This window comes from Branchiostoma belcheri, unplaced genomic scaffold (assembly GCF_001625305.1).
Source record: "Branchiostoma belcheri isolate BF01 breed outbred unplaced genomic scaffold, Haploidv18h27 scaffold172, whole genome shotgun sequence".
In the NCBI taxonomy this organism is placed as follows: Eukaryota; Metazoa; Chordata; class Leptocardii; order Amphioxiformes; family Branchiostomatidae; genus Branchiostoma; species Branchiostoma belcheri.
In genome coordinates, this window is record NW_017803180.1 from 184,318 (window position 1) to 202,442 (window position 18,125).

At 43.0% G+C, this 18,125-nt stretch overlaps 2 protein-coding genes across 7 annotated transcripts in view; both read left to right on the forward strand.

Annotated features, from left to right (window-relative positions):
* The first annotated feature begins 791 nt into the window (after window positions 1–791).
* LOC109466948 (cellular tumor antigen p53-like) lies at window positions 792–8,441 on the forward strand. Of its 3 annotated transcripts, none has more exons than XM_019764826.1 (11): window positions 792–890; window positions 2,305–2,406; window positions 3,081–3,198; window positions 3,714–3,764; window positions 4,149–4,340; window positions 4,849–5,098; window positions 5,353–5,452; window positions 6,007–6,134; window positions 6,598–6,689; window positions 7,361–7,503; window positions 7,787–8,441. In XM_019764826.1, exons 2-11 carry the CDS (start codon window positions 2,312–2,314, stop codon window positions 7,953–7,955), a joined length of 1,338 nt encoding a protein of 445 aa, XP_019620385.1. In that variant the 5' UTR covers window positions 792–890; window positions 2,305–2,311; the 3' UTR covers window positions 7,956–8,441. The 3 variants fall into 3 exon arrangements, with proteins under 3 accessions (XP_019620385.1, XP_019620387.1, XP_019620386.1); XM_019764828.1 differs by having other exon boundaries at window positions 3,120–3,198; XM_019764827.1 differs by lacking the exon at window positions 792–890 and adding an exon at window positions 1,538–1,615.
* A 1,896-nt stretch (window positions 8,442–10,337) lies between these two features.
* Window positions 10,338–18,125, forward strand: part of LOC109466945 (vacuolar protein sorting-associated protein 16 homolog) — a 14,103-nt gene continuing 6,315 nt past the window's right edge. For all 4 annotated transcript variants that reach the window (XM_019764818.1, XM_019764819.1, XM_019764820.1 and 1 more), the window contains exons 1-13: window positions 10,338–10,416; window positions 11,055–11,241; window positions 11,597–11,725; window positions 11,980–12,124; window positions 12,621–12,739; window positions 12,975–13,094; window positions 13,459–13,514; window positions 13,835–14,004; window positions 14,471–14,547; window positions 15,150–15,275; window positions 16,245–16,372; window positions 16,802–16,837; window positions 17,293–17,401. In XM_019764818.1, coding sequence (XP_019620377.1) covers window positions 10,367–10,416; window positions 11,055–11,241; window positions 11,597–11,725; window positions 11,980–12,124; window positions 12,621–12,739; window positions 12,975–13,094; window positions 13,459–13,514; window positions 13,835–14,004; window positions 14,471–14,547; window positions 15,150–15,275; window positions 16,245–16,372; window positions 16,802–16,837; window positions 17,293–17,401 — 1,452 coding nt within the window. In that variant the 5' untranslated portion in view covers window positions 10,338–10,366. The remainder of the gene's footprint in view (window positions 10,417–11,054; window positions 11,242–11,596; window positions 11,726–11,979; window positions 12,125–12,620; window positions 12,740–12,974; window positions 13,095–13,458; window positions 13,515–13,834; window positions 14,005–14,470; window positions 14,548–15,149; window positions 15,276–16,244; window positions 16,373–16,801; window positions 16,838–17,292; window positions 17,402–18,125) is intronic.

An 18,125-nucleotide genomic window follows, 5' to 3' on the forward strand; every position in this document is an offset into this window, starting at 1 on the left:
GGCAGAGCTTGTGGTTTAATATACAGCGACTCGCGAAATCCGCAAGTTTTCCGGCAACCGTACAACTTAGAATCCTGCACGTAGCGCGGGAGTTCGACCGGCTTGTTGACTAACTAAAACTAGTTCGGTTTGTGGAAACTGTTTTGTTTTGGTGTAAATATCTGCGATCTTCTGCGGGATTCGGACCCGGAAGTGACCATGGCCCTCCCGACATGGGAGAAATAAAGATTTGTCCACAACTCATAACTGGTGCTTTTGCCCGAGAACCATTTGGGATAGAACAAAGACCTATATACGTTATATCCAGAACAGGTCAGCCTCTCTGGCATTCCTACATGGAACGTGTATCAGTGGACAACAATAGATAAACAATGGCAGATTGGTTACTCTATCTAATACTGTATCCCTCCATTATTACCTGCATTAACAGAAAGGGCCGCAAAGCGGCATCCGTGTATTTGTACGTGCAGGTAAATGACTCACCTGTAGTATGTGGTATGCCTGTGTGACACCGCCGTACCTTCACACCCTCTGGCGACTTTATCCTAAACTGCAGTCTTATCTCTCCGCCGCTTCACACACTGTAACTACTTTCTTATTGTGCAAGACCTGTGGTAAATGACAGCCTTCTGCCGTGCCCTTCTAACAGATTTCTTGCACTTAGTAGGAAATAGATTTTACATATATTATTTCACGTTATTTTCTACCTTTCAAAAGTGTGTAGATTATATAGAAACTGGCTCGTTTTGTTATCGCGGAGGGATTTTTCACCCTGTTTGTGAAGCGGCCGAGTCACTTCCGCGCCATGCGGTGTGTATTGCACGATCTGTTGTAAGGTGGGTGTGCGACCGGAAAGCAGTTGGAAATTCCAGTATTACGTCCGCTTACAGGTGACGTATTGCGTCCATTTTTCTTGTAAACCTACTTAAAGATTGTAGGATTCTAAGGAGACATTTCTGTGAGCGATTTTTGAGGGAAACTTAAAGTAAAGATCGTCTTATAACCTGATCGGTTGGTGCATGCATTCCTTTGGACAACAGCACATGGTCTGCTCTCTTTGTGCCAAGTGGGTCAATTTTTCGTGCCATATTGTTTGATTGTGATGATTCAGACGAGTTGGACGTAGTTTTTGTCCTTTCGGACTGTTTTGGCTAAGATTGACTCACCAGCCAAGTTTAGAAATGGCTCATTTAGGACAGAATTAAAATGGAAAATTCTGCCGACGTAGGGGCAACGTCTGTGGGAGGGGGGCGAAATAAAATCGTCTCGTTTAGACCTTCTGTAGTTCCTGTTCAACGCTTTTTCCTGCATTAGAACAAAGTTACGCTCTCAGTTCATCAAGCGGGCCCGATTTCCGATAGTTCATTAGCGTAATTGTCCTGATTAGTGCTTAATTAGGGAACAGATCCTCCCTTTCTTGTGGTAATTTTCGCCGGCCCCTCGTGGTGTGACGTCACACCAGGGGATTCCCCTTTCTTTGGAAAACAAGAAGCGTCAGGAGACATGTCCGGACTTGTTCCTGTGTCTTACACATACTTACACACCTGTACGGGTTTTCTTAACATTAAGCCCAGACGGGAAGGCATGACAGAAGGAACCATGATGGCTTGTGCAGGTGGGGAAGAACGTTGTAGTAAATTATGTTTACTTGTCTTAGTCTTATAAAATTTACTGGATCAAAACCCTCTCTGGGGCATAATGTCCAGGTAACTAGTAGTGCTTTGGGTTCCTGTCAATCCTGTGTCTTTCACAGACTTTACCTGTGGTGTAGGGGAGTAGCAGGGGTTTCTTAAGTTTTAGCCAAGACAGGAAGACATGACAGTTGAACTTGGAAACATGGCTTGTGCAGGTGGGGGAAGAACTGTTGTTGTACTAAGGTTACATGTAGTAACGTTAGTGGTGGTATGGTCAGGACTAGCTCAGCTGGAAACATAAGTATTTTCTCTGCTTGTGGATTGAATGGTTCTGAGTTTGAAACCCAAATGTTGTTGTTTAGCTGTGTTATTCTGGAAATGACTGCAGTTGTTTGGACTTGGTCCACAGTTCAGTTGAAAAGACCAGGCATTTCACCTCACAACATTTGCACTTCATAATATAACGTCTGTGTAAGGTTACATTATGAAGTGTTATCTAAAAGATTATAATTCTTTTTAGTTGATAGTATTGTTCTTTGTGTTTCCTAATCTATGTTAAGTCTCTACTGATCGTGTCAGTTGTGTGGCCTGGAAAAACAGCTTGTTCCAAGCTACATGTCTGAAATTTGAATGAATAGAAAATTTTAGAAATGCCTTCTGCTTGTTTCAGATTCACCATGGAGGATTCCCTGCCCTTCCCTGACCTTGACACTGACACACCGACGACCTTCGCTCAGCTGTGGAACGACACGATAACTGAGGCGGACTTCGGGTAAGTTCCGCTGGCTTTACACCCCAGTCGAGAGGCCAAAGTTATATTTTCATTTCAGGAGCCTCCCCATAAATTCTGAGGGGAGAGGTGCTCCCTGGTCGGTTGATAAAAATTCATAAAAACCCTAAATTTGAACATTTTGGGAGAGGTGCTAGGATTTTGGGGAGAGGGAAATACGTTAGTAGGTATACGAATTTCTTTGCTGAGGGCACAAAAATGGGGCCTGCCAGGAATCCCAACCCAGAACTTTCAGATTCTGAGTCACAAATTAAAGTTACCCTGACATTTGTAGCCTATACAGTTGATTCCATGTTAAGGGTTCTATACTGTTGGATTCTCATGTTAAAGGTTTTGTAAGGAATTTAATTGTTGGTAGAAGGTTTTGTAAGAGATTAAATTGTTGGTTAAATGTATATGTAAGAAATTGAATTGATTTCTCTCTGTTAAAGATTTTGTAAGAGATTGAATTGTTAGTTAAATATTGGCTGGTTTGTGCTTAATTCCGTAGTTAAATGTTGTGCTTAATTCCGTAGTTAAATGTTGTGCTTAATTCCGTAGTTAAATGTTGGTTTGTGCTTAATTCCGTAGTTAAATGCTGGGTTGTTTGTGCTTAATTCCGTAGTTAAATGTTGTGCTTAATTCCGTAGTTAAATGTTGGTTTGTTAATTCCGTAGTGTCCATCCGTATGAAGGCAGCCTGCTTCCCTTTTCCAGTGACATGGGAGAGTTTTTCCAGCAGATGGAAGGGAATGTTCGGAACGTCAGTAACGACCACAGTTACAGCCAGCATTCCGTAAGTTTGTTTTGTTTATTTGTTTATTTGTTTGTTTATTCAGGAGCAGATTATATCAATCACTTTCATGGAGGCCATGGGAAAAAAGGCAGATTTTCAGGGTTGGACAAGTTTTCAAAAATCCACTTGTCCTATCGGGCAAGAACATGGTCATTTCCACTTGCCCGGACCAACTTTTCACTTGCCCAAAATATTTCTATGCATGGGCAAGTGGGCAATGGGACTTGTCCAACCCTGCAAAATAGCAAGATACAGGTTACATGGTTGAAGTCCTAATATAAGTCTGTGATATCTCATTACAATCACATTGGGCTGATCAGGAGTTTCTGTATCTTTTCTAAAATGAAAGCAAACTTTTATGTATTCACCTATTTTTTCACTGTGACAGTTCTTGCATATTCATTCAGCTAGTGGCATCGAGTCTTTTGAAACCTATTTAAGCAAAGAAATGTGAATAATCAATAATGTAGAATGTCGTATCCAGAACACTTATGAAAAACATTTGTGCCGTACAGGACCAGTCAGAACAGGACACAGCAACACCGGGGATGGAGGCACAGGACAGGGTACGTGTGGGAGATTGTTTATCTATTTGTTTAGCAGAATGACGGTACAAATCTTTATTTAGGAGATTGTTTGCTAGTTAGAACATTCGATTTATTGGAATTGGTACAATACACGTTGGACACAGGCAGCTATTGATGGTCTCGTGTCCCACACATACTCATTTCCACTTGAGTTAAGTGAGGAAAGTTGTGTAAAGTGCCTTTCCCAAGGGCACAAGATCGGTGGCATGTCAGGACTCGAACCCGGGACCTCTTGGTTCCGAGTCGAGCACAGTTATGCCACACGACCCCACAAACAACCAAACCAATGATCGCTGACAAATAGTAGTGGCTGCTACTTGAAACGTCCGACAGTTTTCCTTACAGTTTTCCCGCCCACTCCAGTCCCCGCAGGTGACCTCCAGCGTGACCTCTGGCCCATCGGCGACCTCCTCGGACGTCCCGTCCACCACGGTGTACCCCGGACCGTACAGCTTCCAGGTGGGGTTCCCCCCGCAGACCCTCAAACCCAAGTCCAAGAAGCTGGCCTGGACCTGGTCTGAACCATGCAAGATGCTCTACGCTGACTTCAACAAGGTGAAGCTTTCTGATCTGGTCACTTATGTTCTTAATCTTAAGTTAGAGATGTTAGGAAGTCACAAAGTCTCCTTCTAAGAAAATGTTTTGAGACAGACTTATTTGACAGAGGGAAACAGAACTGCACAATTTCTGTAAAGTGTGTTCTGACATTATAACTCATCTCAAGAAGTGGTTGTACTCAAGAAATAAGAATTTCTCCCCTCTCTAGTTGTTGTACATAATTTTAAGACTTTCCCTCTACTTTCCAGCGGTTGTACTTAAAAATGAAAACTTTGTCACCAGTTATTGTTCTTCTCTCCCCTCTACAGTTGTTATAGTTCAAGACATTCTCTCCGTCTCCAGATCTTTCACTTTAACTTCAGATGTTGTACTTAAGAATTAAGACTTTCCGTTCTACAGTGTTGTATTTAACATTGTCTCTCCCCTCAGTTGTTGTATTTAAGAATTAAGACTTTTCTCCCCTCTCCAGTTGTTGTACTTAATAGACATTCTCTCCCGTTTCCAGATTTGTCCCTTCAACTTCAAGACGGTGCGCCCCCCTCCCGCGGGGTGTATAATCCGCGCCATGGCGGTGTACCTGAAACACGAGCACATCGGGATGCCCGTCAAGCGCTGCGCAACGCACCGCGAAAACGACTTCAACAACTCGGACCCGCCCGCACACTTCCTGCACTGCCGGGGGAAGGCTGTCGAGTACCGGCAGGACCCCAGCACAGGGAGGCACTCGGTCATCATCCCCTACGAACATCCGCAAGGTTGGTTTTTATGTTTGTTTGTTTGTTTTAGTCTTAACAAAGGTGACGTCAGGGTCCCTTGATGGCGAGTCACTCTGTTGTCGTCTTGTATCAGCACTGACTTATTATTTATCATCATTCTGTTTGTTTGCTTACAGCTGGAACAGTATTGGAACAGTCTGTTTTGAAATGAGAGTATGGACTGAAATATGCTATACTTGCTCCTGAGCAAATATCTGCCTCTGTAGTTTGTTTGTTTGTGTGTTTATTTACAGCGGGTACGGAGTGGTCCACCATCCTGTACAAGTTCATGTGCCGCAGCACGTGTCTGAATCGACGCAGCATGGCGGTCGTCTTTACACTGGAGGACTGCAGGTAAGGGGGGTTCTACTGTGGGGGGGTCTGCTGTAGGGGTCTCCTGTAGGGGGGTCTCTGCCGCAGCATGGCAGTCGTCTTTACACTGGAGTGCAGGTAAGGGGGGGTCAACTGTATGGGGGTGTCTCAGCGTGTGAGTGTGTGCGTGTGTGTGTGTGGGGGTACCGTGCATGTATGATGTTGTGTATCTGTGATTCCTTAACATTGCCTTTGTGGTACACTCACTCACACTCACTGCTCGGCTTAGCGTCCGTTGTTCCCCGTCATGCAAGGGTTGGACGTCGTGGGGTGTCGTTTGGGTCTAATAGCTGCTCTCCAGCTGCTTCTGTCTAGCGGGTTGGCCTTCTGCAGTTTGCACTGGAAAAAGATCATTTTGAGAGAGACTAAATGGTATGTAAGTAGCCACTTAGGGTTCAATCTGAGAATTGATATGAGGGAGCTGGTTGGTTACATGAGGGAGCAGTGCCCTTATTCCCCTGTTTAGAAAAAAACCCTGTACATGTGCTTGGCTTGTAGATTTCTCTATTCCTGACTCCTTTCCTTTTTCCCCCCAGCGGCAGCGTCTTGGGTCGTCAGGCCGTGAAGATTAAGATCTGCTCCTGCCCGGGGCGAGACCGGGAACAAGACGAGGAGGGACTCCTTCCGCAGCCCGCACCTGGATCTAAGAAACGGCCCATCACAGGTACATAAATGACTCTTACTAGTCTTAGGCCACACCAATTTAATTTGTTGTTTCTCGGATTTGCCGTGTGGCCTTATTATCAGCTGGTTGGTGGATTTGTCAAGAGACTTAAAAATAGTCCAACTGGCAACTACATGTACAGACAGGGTTTGAATTAAATTGGAATTTGGATCCACGTTTAGCTTTAGCATTTAGCTTAGCTATTCTTCCAGTGGTCCATCACGTAATACAGTACAACAATACAACAATATAAAATAGCAACTGCCACACAATAACCTTTCGACATATATAATGCTTAGGATTAGGAAAGATAGTCCCGAGGAAACACCAAACAGCAGCTTTGATGTTGAGATGGTCAGGGTTCCATTCCACATGTATTTTACACTAACTTGACTTGATGCCCAAATTCTGACTTGCCTTAATTCTGACATGCCTTAATTCTGACTTACCTGAACCCTCCCAGACTCCAAGACGTCTCAAAAGAAGCGTAAGAAGTCCAGCGTGACCAGCAGCAGCACCACACAAGACGGGGAAGTCTTCACAGTAAACTGGCAGGTGAGAACTCACAAATAAACAAACAAACAAATGAAATTGTGTGTTTATCTTGTGCTCTGTCATAACACAAGGTGGTAAAGTCTTCACAGTAAACTGGCAGGTGAGAGCTCACAAACAAACAAACAAACAAACAAATAAACAAAATTGTGTCTAGTGGAGAACAGAAAGGTCAAAAACTTACAGACAGGTACAAATGACTTCAGCTGAAAATTTGAATGTTCAGGAACTTGAGTTCTGGCTTGATTTTGTTTTATTATGCCTGATTCATCATAAAAACTTCCATGTTTATTTTGTTTCTTGGGTATTTTGTCTCCGGATTGTGTGTTGGTTACTTTCTCCTGCATTACATATTATATGTTTATATTGCCCTTGTTTCTTGTGTATCTTGTCCCTTAATTTCCCCGGATTGTGTGTTGGCTATTTTCTACCATGTTTTCCTCAGATTGTTATTTGATTATTTTGTACCATGTTTTGCCCTCAGATTGTTCATTTGATTATTTTGTACCATGTTTTGCCCTCAGATTGTTTATTTGTTTATTTTGTACCATGTTTTGCCCTCAGATTGTTTATTTGATTATTTTGTACCATGTTTTGCCCCAATTGTTTATTTGATTATTTTGTACCATGTTTTGCCCCGATTGTTTGTTTATTTTGTTGTTGTTTTTCCCCAGATCCACGGCAGGAGGAACTACGAGACGCTGCTGAGAGTAAAGGAAGCTCTGGAGGCGCAACACCGGTGTGAGACTGACCCACAACACCAGTGTGAGACAGACCCTCAACACCGGTGTGAGACAGATCCACAGGTCATGGCCCTGTAAGTGGAATCTTACAAAACAAACTATCAATTTTTTTTACCAGCTGCAGGCTACCAGCATACGAGTTATTGTGTAGATTTCTCGACCAAGTCTTTCTCGTACAAAAATGTTTTTTAGGTGTTGATTGTACTTAGTATATACTGCTAAGAGTTGTGCTATACTTTTTATAATGTGTGTAGCACAACATCTGCTGTTTCCCCACTGTATTGTCTCTTTAGATAAAGTACAAATGGGTGCTGTATATGGGAACTGTTGTAACAAACATTTACTCTGTACCAACAGTGTCAGACCAGAGGTGGGGCCAGACCAGCAACAGCCTCCCACAGAGCCGACGCCCGGCAACCACACAGCCAATCACAGCCCGGCTCTCAGCAGGTCACAGGGCTCACACAGTTCCCAGGTCAGGTACACGCTGCGCCGGACCATCTCCAAACCCAAATCCTGGGAGTGAACGACCTCCAGTAACCTCCGACATGTCCTTATTAGGAAGAAAGGACCAAATACAGTTATGAGGAGGCTGGGAGCCAATCAGGGCAGCCGATTCAGGCCAACAGCATCAACCAATGGGAGCCCTGGGTTCTGTCACTGTTCTTGTTACCCCGGCAACAGTTAACCAACGCTTCAGGTTACCATGGTAATGCCCTAACACTTAGGAAAACAGAATGTCATAACTCTGGGGAGCCAATCACGAGGTGCCGACTCACAGTGGTTGCCATTGGTTACAGCCAATGAGAGCAGAGATGAGGATAAATTCCTCCTTGTGTTCTTTTTGTAGATTATAAAGACCAATATATATTATTGATATAACCTATATCATAGTTCATTATTTACCTTTGTAGTTTAGAAGTATTATTGATAACAATTATTGATCATTTTATACCTTTATTAATGTAGTCTACAGGATTTTCTGTATAATGTACATGTAGTTCAGTGAGGTGAAGAAGAGTATACACCTCAAAAGGCAGCCGAAATTTCATTCAAATACAGACATTTTTTATTCACGATTTACTCCAACTGATATTTATTTTACTCTGGAGGAAAATTGTTGACTTTTAGTATATTTTATGTTTTTCTGAAGTATAATATTCCATGTTGTCAGATGATTTTTTTGTTGGATACCTGGTGATTGAAGGATTCAGGAACTTTTATTTTATTTATCCTCCTTTGTTGATTTGTGACCAGGTTTTTGTCATTGAAAATAAAATTTTCAGTCTCGATCATGTCAGAATATGTTATGAAAAGGTGTATTGCAAAGTAAGGCTGTTATAGCTGTACTAGTGTACTAGTTTGTCCACAGATTGTTAAGTTTAATACTTGTGTTTCTTTGTCAAATGTCTGATAGTACTTATGCTATCAATAAAGATTATACCAAATGTTATCGATGAATGGTTCTGTATTGCTTTTGTAAAATTTACCATTAGCTAATAGTGTGTGTATGAAAGAAACAACAACCCAGGAAAAAGCAAACATTGCAAGTTGCAACAATTTAACTAAAAATCAAAAGTTCGTAAGTTATGATACAATTAAAAGAATTGTACAGAAGGAAACAAACCATTTGTATTTACGTAAGCCTGGTAAACACTCAAGGGCCATTCTGAAGGTAAAGGTTTATTTAAAAATGTTCACATGCACAAATGAGGGCCTGCATGCCCTTTTTCGTTAACCGTTATGGGCTATTTCAATTCACCGTTAATCGTTGCCGGCCCGCTCTAATTCAACGTTAAGCGTTATCGGTATATTCATCGTGAAGCGTTATGGGTCGTTTTAATTCAACGTAAAACGTTATTTGTCATCCTAAATTCAACGTTAAGCGCAATTGAATAATTCTTCGTTACGCCTAATTTTGCCTTTCAAAGTGCAGGAAAATGCTTCATTGAAGGTTTAAAAGTACAAAATTTCCCGGGGGAGAATGCCCCCGGACCCCCCTATATTGGTCGCGCATTTGGCGCTCGACTCGCGCTTCTGCGCTTGGTCGATTCGGCTCTAGCCAGCACCAGTTTTCCGTCTTTGCGGAGAGTTACTGAATTTTTTAACAAATCCATCAACCTTGACAGACAAAATTAACAAAAACCTTGAGTAAAAATATGAAAACATCAGAAGGAGCGACAAACACTCTCAACACCATGATTAGCCTCTCAAAATGCTGGAAATTGCGTTTTTGAAGGCTTAAAAATCCTAAATTTCCCGGGGAGCATCCCCCGGACCCCCTCAGATTGCGAGCGCCTTTGGAGTTCTCCTCTCAAAATCCATCGGTAAAACTGGGCGGACAGAAAAAAAGTCAAGCCGGGTAGAGCCCTGGCCGACGTCAACTCGGACTCCCCTTTATTTGTGGACGGACTCGGGGACCGGCAGGGCAGGTGGGAAACACAGGGAACACATACCTTTAATGCGTGCTTCATTACATGTAAGGTATACGTTATTTTGTCTGTGATCACCTTTTCTCACAAAGCGAGATACCAAATCCAGTGCAGCTCGAAAAAATAGCTGTCAATTTACCGTTAAGCGTTGTCGACGTCCTGAATTTACCGTTAAGCGTTATCGGTCCTGCTGAATTTACCGTTAACCGTTGCCAGGACCCCCCCATGCAGACCCTCACAAATGAGAGGTTGCTTATTGGATAATATAGGTTGTTGAAAAGGAAAATAATTTTAGTGTGAAAAATGAAATAAATTTCTCACAACAAAACGTATGTTAAGAACAATTTGAAGGTATATGACTTCAGCAGAACGTTAACGCACACTACACTACACATTTCGTAAGTGTAAACTACCAGAACAGCTACACGCCGACGTACGGCACACCGTGTGGGTAATCAGGTGTGAAACGCAATGACCTTTGACCCGTAGCGGATGAGGAAGCAAGATGGCGCACGTTACAGGCGATTGGAACCCGCTGGGGCAAGTTTTCTACAGGTCAGTACGTTTTACACGACCCCGGTACGGCTACGAACTGCATCAGAACTTACGGAGGAATATGTTAGCTTGCTGGGAAGATTTGGGTTTGGGCTGGTGATGTCGTTTTGTTGAGGAAAAAAGTATTGTTAAGGTGTGTACAACGTCCTGAAAAGTAAACAGGCCGACCCTTCTAAACACAGGCCTCGCCTCGCTCGCGTTTTATGAAAGAAAATTAATAATATCAACGTCATGCAGTACTAAAGAAATAACTTTATATATTAGAGATGTCATGAACGTGTTTTGTATGTAACAGTTTTCTTTATAACGTCTTGTTATATTGTTAGAGGTGAAAAACACACCAATGGAAAAAAGTCACGTCACATGATCCTGTGTATGTACTAACATAAGGGGAGGGGCAAGTCCTTGGGAGGGGTTATTCACAATAGAACGTGGCTATATACACACCCGGTGTGTATATAAAATCTATTTGTCTTTTATATACACACCCGGTGTGTATATAAAATCTATTTGTCTTTTATATACACACCCGGTGTGTATATAGCCAAGGCGTTCACAATAATGTACTAGTACACTTGTACAAGAGAGTTAACCATCATGAACCAAGGGAAAAGCACCACCGTATGTGTTGACGACAGGAAGCAGGAGATCTACACGCTGGGCTGGCGGGACATTGACCTGGACAAGTTTGTGGTGGCAGCGGCTCCATACGGCGGTCCGGTCGCACTGATCCGGGACGAGACGAAACTGGTGCGGGTCCAGGGGAGCATCAGACCGGTCATCTACATCTACACTTCCTCTGGCAGGGAGATATCTTCCATACGGGTGAGCAGGGGGGTATCGCGATGTTAGGGGGAGGCGTTAGGGGGGTGCGGGTACTAGGAGGGAGAAACGAAACAAACACCATGTGAACTTTGCACTTCATTAGTTGTGCGGTGAAACAGTGGTCATGTGACACCTGTAAATTTTGACCTTATTTGTGAGGTAGAACAGAGGTCATGTGATACATATGAACTTTGACCTTCCTTATTTCTGCAGAACATTGGCTGCCTGACCCATGAACTATGACCTTCCTTATTTGTGCAGTGGAACAGTGACCATGTGACCCATGAACTTTGACCTTATTTGTGCAGTGGAGCAGCGGGTATGTGACCCATGAACTTTGACCTTATTTGTGCAGTGGAACAGCGGTCATGTGATCCACCTGGGCTGGTCGTGTAGCGAGGAGCTACTGTGTGTGCAGGAGGATGGCAGTGTGCTCGTGTACGACATCTTCGGCCAGTTCAAACGCACCTTCAGCATGGGCACCGTGAGTACCCTGTTTGTTTGTTTGTTTGTGCGGGACGTGTAGCGAGGAGCTTGTGCACGGTGAGTCACCATGGTAACTGGTGTTGGGTTGCAAGTGAGTTGAAGAGGGGCTGCATGGTCACCATCTATATGAGTGTGAGTAGTTGGTTAAGCTGGGCCATGTGAAGGTAAACATGATGCATTTGCTTTGCATATGTTACCTTTCTAGTTGTATTTGGCGATTTCAAGTTCTGTTTTTGTTTATTCCCTTGTCAGGAAGCGAAGGAGATGAAGGTTCGAGACTGTCGGATCTTTAACAGCCACCAGGGGACCGGTCTGGCCGTGATGACCAGCTCTTATCGCATCTTCATGGTCAATAACGTGGACGAGCCGCGCATCCGCAGGATGGCCGACGTGCCAGGTACAGGAACTCCCGTGGGAGATCCTACAGTAACACTGGTGGGAGACCTCAGGTGTAACACTGGTGGGAGACCCCTGGTGTAACATTTGGGAGGTTTCAGTGGAATTTAGAAGTCCCAAAATATTGGTGAGAGACCCATAATAGCCGTAACATTGGTGGGGGACCCCTGGAGAGTAGAACTGCTGTTTGTTGGTTTGACCTTGTATGTAACTATGAGAAGATTAAATTGGCCTGCATGCCAATTTTGAGGGAACAGGGGAGGTCAGGTTCAGACAATGTATTTTATATGGTATGTCGTGATTTACTGTTGATGTGGCATGGGGGAATCTAGTGCGTTGTTTTTGCCCTGTGATGTGCAGGTCTGGACGCCCCTCCCAGCAGCTTGATGAAGGTCCTTCTGGCTTGAAGCTGTTGTCATGTTGTGGTTTACTGTTATTATAATTATAGTGTTGATATGACATGGCAGACTGTAGTGAGTTTTCCTGTGTTACTGCAGGTCTGGACGCCCCTCCCAGCAGCTGGGTAGTGATCTCCCAGGACAGACAGTCGCGAGTCCTGCTGGCTCGGGAGAACGACCTGTACCTGCTCGACCACGGCGGGCAGTACTCACGACAGGTGTGTACCTGTACCTCATGTTGCACCTGCTGAAACAGATGTGTACCTGATACATGCTGTATACATGTACAGGTGTGCTAGTACCAATGAATTATTGTTGGACCACGGCAGTTCTGTCAACAAGTTTGAGATGTCTACACACAATGTCTTTGGGCACCACAGAATTAGAACAAAACTATTGCAGCTGGCACTCCCAAATATTTGTTTATTTGTTTGTTTATTTGTTTGTTCCCAGTTGGCACCTGTGAGTCAGCAGGTGGAGGCTTACACAGAAATGGCCGTGTCGTTCAACAACAAGTACCTGGCTCTGTTCACCAACACCGGGCTGCTGTGGATCGGGTCATCAGACCTCGAAGTAGGTTGTCTAATTCTAACTCCCCTTTAACCCTAAACTGTTACAGTAACATCTGTTTAACTTGGAAGTTTTGTCCTGTTGTGGCTACCACTAGTGTTACAGTTCTGTATTCTGTTCCCACACAGAGATCGTGCTGCAAAACAACAACGAAGACAATTACTAGATCTATGACTGTTACAGTAACATCTGTTTTAAGCTGTAGTGGAGTGTTACAGTTTTGTGTCCTTTTCCCACACAGAGTGTACTGCAAAACAAGACAACTTAAACAATTATCTGTGACTGTTACAGTAATATCTGTTTTGTACATGTACATGTACTTTAGTGGAGTGTTACAGTTTTATGTCACTGTCCTGTTCCCACACAGAGAGCGTACTGCGAGTTCGACACAAAATGTCCACAGAGACCCAAGCAGCTGGCATGGTGAGTACCCAGTCAGTATTCTGTATGAGAAAAACAAAACAACAACAAACAACTGAAACATAACAGTTACTCAGCTAGCTTTTTTTTATCCTGAATGACTGTAACAGAAACACTGAAACAAGTGTGTTGATACCTGTGTCTTTGACTGCAAGGTGTGGCACAGGTGAGTTTGCACCTGTCCATTGTTCCTTCAGGTGCTAGCTATAGTGGGAGAACATAGTTTTGATGGTTGGCCAAGTAGGACTGCATGAATTGTGAAGTATAATGTGGACAGTACAGTACACCTGTAACACCTGAAACACCTGTTCTTTGTCCTGCAGGTGTGGTACAGGTGCTATAGTAGGTTACTGGGAGAACATACTGTTGATGGTAGGCCCAGGGAAGGACTATGTGAAGTATAATGTGGACAGCACAGTGCATCTTGTGCCAGAGTTGGACGGACTTCGAATCCTCAGTAACTACAGCCACGAGTTTCTGCATAAAGTTCCAAGTAAGTAACTGCACAGTTTACTTTTTCCTTATGTAGCACATTGTGCTTATAAACCTGCATTTCTCCTCTGGTCTCTCAGTCACTGACAAAAGCTAGTCGATGCTACCTGAAACGTCTGAGCGTTTCCAAAATCATATCCAGTTGCTTGAGTAACTGCTTTTTGGCATATCGTATTACCTGGATGTCTAACCTTCACTGACGTAACACATAAAGATTTTGTCTAAACGAAGTAATGACAGAAACTTTGCTTTTGTTAGCTAATGATGGAAGATGCATTGAAAAGGACAGTTTCTTCATTTCTATTTGATTTGTAATATGATCATAGTCATGCTGATACATGGCTTTAGATTGTAGTGCCTTCCAATGTTGACTGTTGTGTGGATTCGTGACTTCTTGCAGTTTCTAAAAATGGTATGAAATGTTATTAGCGGATCTAAGTCCTGTTATTGTTTCTCCTTTCCTTCAGGTGTTGTGGAGTGTGTGTTTAAGATTGGCTCCATTGAGCCAGGTGCGATGCTGTACGAAGCCTCGAGAGAGTTCCAGGTATGTCATTTATAATCTCACCGAGTGTAAGAACAGGTGTGGTTTAATGCTGGAAGCCATTGTTTAACCCTCCTCCTACGTTTGTATTCAATACACCTTTGTCCGGTGGAGTCACAAGGTTAAACACCTAGGCATGTGCTATGTATTTTCAGTGCATTTGTAACATTAAGCTTCAGCGTGCTAAGGCAGCTGTTTAGCTGTTTGAATTGATTTTGGCGTGAGGCAGCAGGGAGAATGTTAATATAACACTGTGATTTGCAGAATGGAAGTCCAAAGGCAAATTAGTACACCTTTGTCACGCATAGGCACTTAAGCAGTTATAAGGTTAAACTTAGGCGAGTGCCTTGTATTTTCAGTGCATTAGTAGCATTAACCTTCAGCCTGCTAAGGCAGGTGTTCAGCATCAGATTTGAATTGATTTTGAAGCAGCATGGAAAAGGTTAATTTTCAGACATTTTCAGACATCAGAGTTGTACCCATGTTGTGATTTGTATTAATTATTATGTGATACCCTGCATCGATTCAGCTGTATAAAGGCTGCGACTGCACGGGTACTGTTTGGACAATAACATTTTATTCTGATTGAACACTGTCCATTGCAGAACGGGAGTCCAAAGGCAGATGAGTACATCAGAATGATCCAGGACCGGCTGACAGTGGCAGTGGACCAGTGTATCCAGGCAGCAGGCTGTGAGCATGAACCTACCACACAGAGGATGTTACTCAGGGTACGTATAAACAAACAAACAAACAAACAAACAAACAAACATGTATCCAGGCAGCCGGATGTGAGCACGAACCTACCACGCAGAGGATGTTACTCAGGGTACGTACAAACAAACAAACAAATAAACAAACAAACAAACAAACATGTATCCAGGCAGCTGGCTGTGAGCATGAACCTACCACACAGAGGATGTTACTCAGGGTACGTACAAACAAACAAACAAACAAACAAACAAACAAAGAAACAGTGTACTTATCCTTTAGATAACACTCAGACTGTGTCTGAATATGTCTTCAATCTGTAGGTACAAGATGCATGAACAACTCCTGCAATTGAATGTGATTGAGTGTAACAAATCGTTCAGTGTGATATACATGTGTAGCTAGCTGCTGCCGCACCGCATGCCTGTGAAGCCGGTGTGTTATGCCGAAGGGCGGTTATACCGGCTATACAGATACAGAAGCTGGTGTGTTATGCCGAAGGGCGGTTATACCGGCTATACAGATACAGAAGCTGGTGTGTTACGCCGAAGGGTGGTTATACCGGCTATACTGATACAGAAGCTGGTGTGTTACGCCGAAGGGTGGTTATACCGGCTATACAGATACAGAAGCTGGTGTGTTACGCCGAAGGGTGGTTATACCAGCTATACTGATTCAGATACAGATACAAATTTAGGTACAAGTGTTTACATAACACTCGACTGTTTCTGTAGATGTTTCAAATCTTCCTGTTTGTAAATATTTTTTTAACGTGTAACTCTATTACCACATTGTGACTCCAAGATTGTGCAGTCGTTAATGTTTTTAAAACAGGATGTACATCTTTGAACGTAATTCAGCTTTATGCTGCAATGTTCTTGATTTTAGCAATGAACCATTTTTGATTGATTGATTGATTGATTGATTGATTGATTGATTGATTGATTGATTGATTGATTGATTGATTGATTGATTTTTCCGTTCTGCAGGCCGCGTCGTTTGGGAAGTGTTTCCTTAGCGACATGAACCCAGAGCCGTTTGTGCGGATGTGTCGGACGTTGCGAGTGCTCAACTCTGTACGGGACTTCACCATCGGGATACCGCTGTCCTGCGCTCAGTATCCTTCTTATTCACACTCTGTAAATGTTCTCATGCTGTACATACATGTAATAGTGCACCGACCATGTGGTCTATAGGCAATCGGGTGAGAAATATCCGTTTTACCTTTTATCTACCGTTTTAGAAGGTTAAATGTTTTTGTTTGTAGCATTTGTATGTTGTATGGTAACGTTTAACTTACATAATAACTCAAGTTAGAAATGTGGATGGATTGTTAAGAAATTTAGAAGATGCTTCTAGGTCTCTTGACCTATCAAAGAAAATTATGATTGAATTTCGGTTCTTCATACAGTGTGCTCCTTACACTGGCCCGCTAGGGTAAGGTGCCCTGTATAGTAGTGAATTGTATGGCTCCAAGGCTAGACAAGTGATTTTTAACACCCAGACTAACAAACATGTCCCGCCCCTCCTTAACACTCTCCCTCAGACTGGAGCAGCTGTCCATGCCCGTACTGATTGACAGGTAACAGAAATCATGTCTTTTAGATTTATTCCGTCTATTTAATGTATAAGTTACCAGCAATCTTGTCGTGAAGGGTAGACATCCAAACCATATTTTTATACAAAATGAACTGAACGAGACAGACTTATCAGACATTATATGAGTTTGAAGGCAAGTGTAATCTGTACATAATTTTTTTTTTAATTCAGTAACTCTTTATGTTATTGTCTGATTGTAGTTCATGTTGGGTCGACCCCTTTCTCTCTTCCCTCTAAGACTTGCTTTGTGAAAAAATGAACATTATTCTGCACGTTTCTTTCCCCCAGACTGGTGCTGAGAAGACAGTCTTATGTTAACGCAACACTAGGTCACTTTGTGAACAAGATGTACAGTTGACATAAAAAATTTCAAAATAATCACTGATTTATGAAAGTTCTGTCAACTGAGAATTTGCACGTTTCCACCCCCCTCCCCAGACTGGTTCTGAGAAGACAGTACCCGCTGGCGATCAGGGTCTGTCAGTACCTCAAGATGCCGGAGGCTGAGGGGGTGAGCCGCATCCTGGCTCACTGGGCATGTTATAAGGTACGGACACACAAGCAAACATACACAAATCCTGGCACACTGGGCCTGTTATAAGGTACGGACACACAAACAAACAAACAAACACACACACACACACACACATCCTGGCTCACTGGGCCTGTTGTAAGGTACGGACACACAAACAAACAAACAAACACACACATCCTGGCACACTGGGCGTGTTATAAGGTACGGACACACAAACAAACAAACACACACACACATCCTGGCACACTGGGCCTGTTATAAGGTACGGACACACAAACAAACAAACAAACACACACATCCTGGCACACTGGGCCTGTTATAAGGTACGGACACACAAACAAACAAACACACAACATACTGTACAACACATACTGGCACAACCGGCCTGTAAAATGCAGGAACTCTTGATTCTTGAGAGTGACTTTGAGAAGATATGAAAGCAGGGTTAGACTGTTGCTTGTTCATTTGGTGAGAGAACATGAAGATTGATACAACTTCATGAATTTCTGTGGTTGTTTGCAGCAACAGCATTAAATCAAAATATTATTGAATGTTGCAAGAGTTAGCCCAGTGATCTGTCCAAGCAGATGATAATGTAACAATATGCAGGGTAAGACCGTTGCCTTGTGCATAAGGTGAGAGGCACTATCAGAATATGCAAATGCAAGGTTAAACCATCATGAAAGTTCATCTGTGTTGGTAGTTACATGTTTAAACTAAGTTAAAACTTTTAGGT

What these genes read in the sequence shown, in the direction of transcription:
- LOC109466948 (XM_019764826.1), top strand. Translation starts at nt 2,312, where the DNA reads ATGGAGGATTCCCTGCCCTTCCCTGACCTTGACACTGACACACCGACG. An exon ending in TAAGAAACGGCCCATCACAG is followed by an intron (nt 6,135 to 6,597) that starts GTACATAAATGA and finishes GAACCCTCCCAG; the next exon opens with ACTCCAAGACGTCTCAAAAG. An exon ending in TCTTCACAGTAAACTGGCAG is followed by an intron (nt 6,690 to 7,360) that starts GTGAGAACTCAC and finishes GTTTTTCCCCAG; the next exon opens with ATCCACGGCAGGAGGAACTA.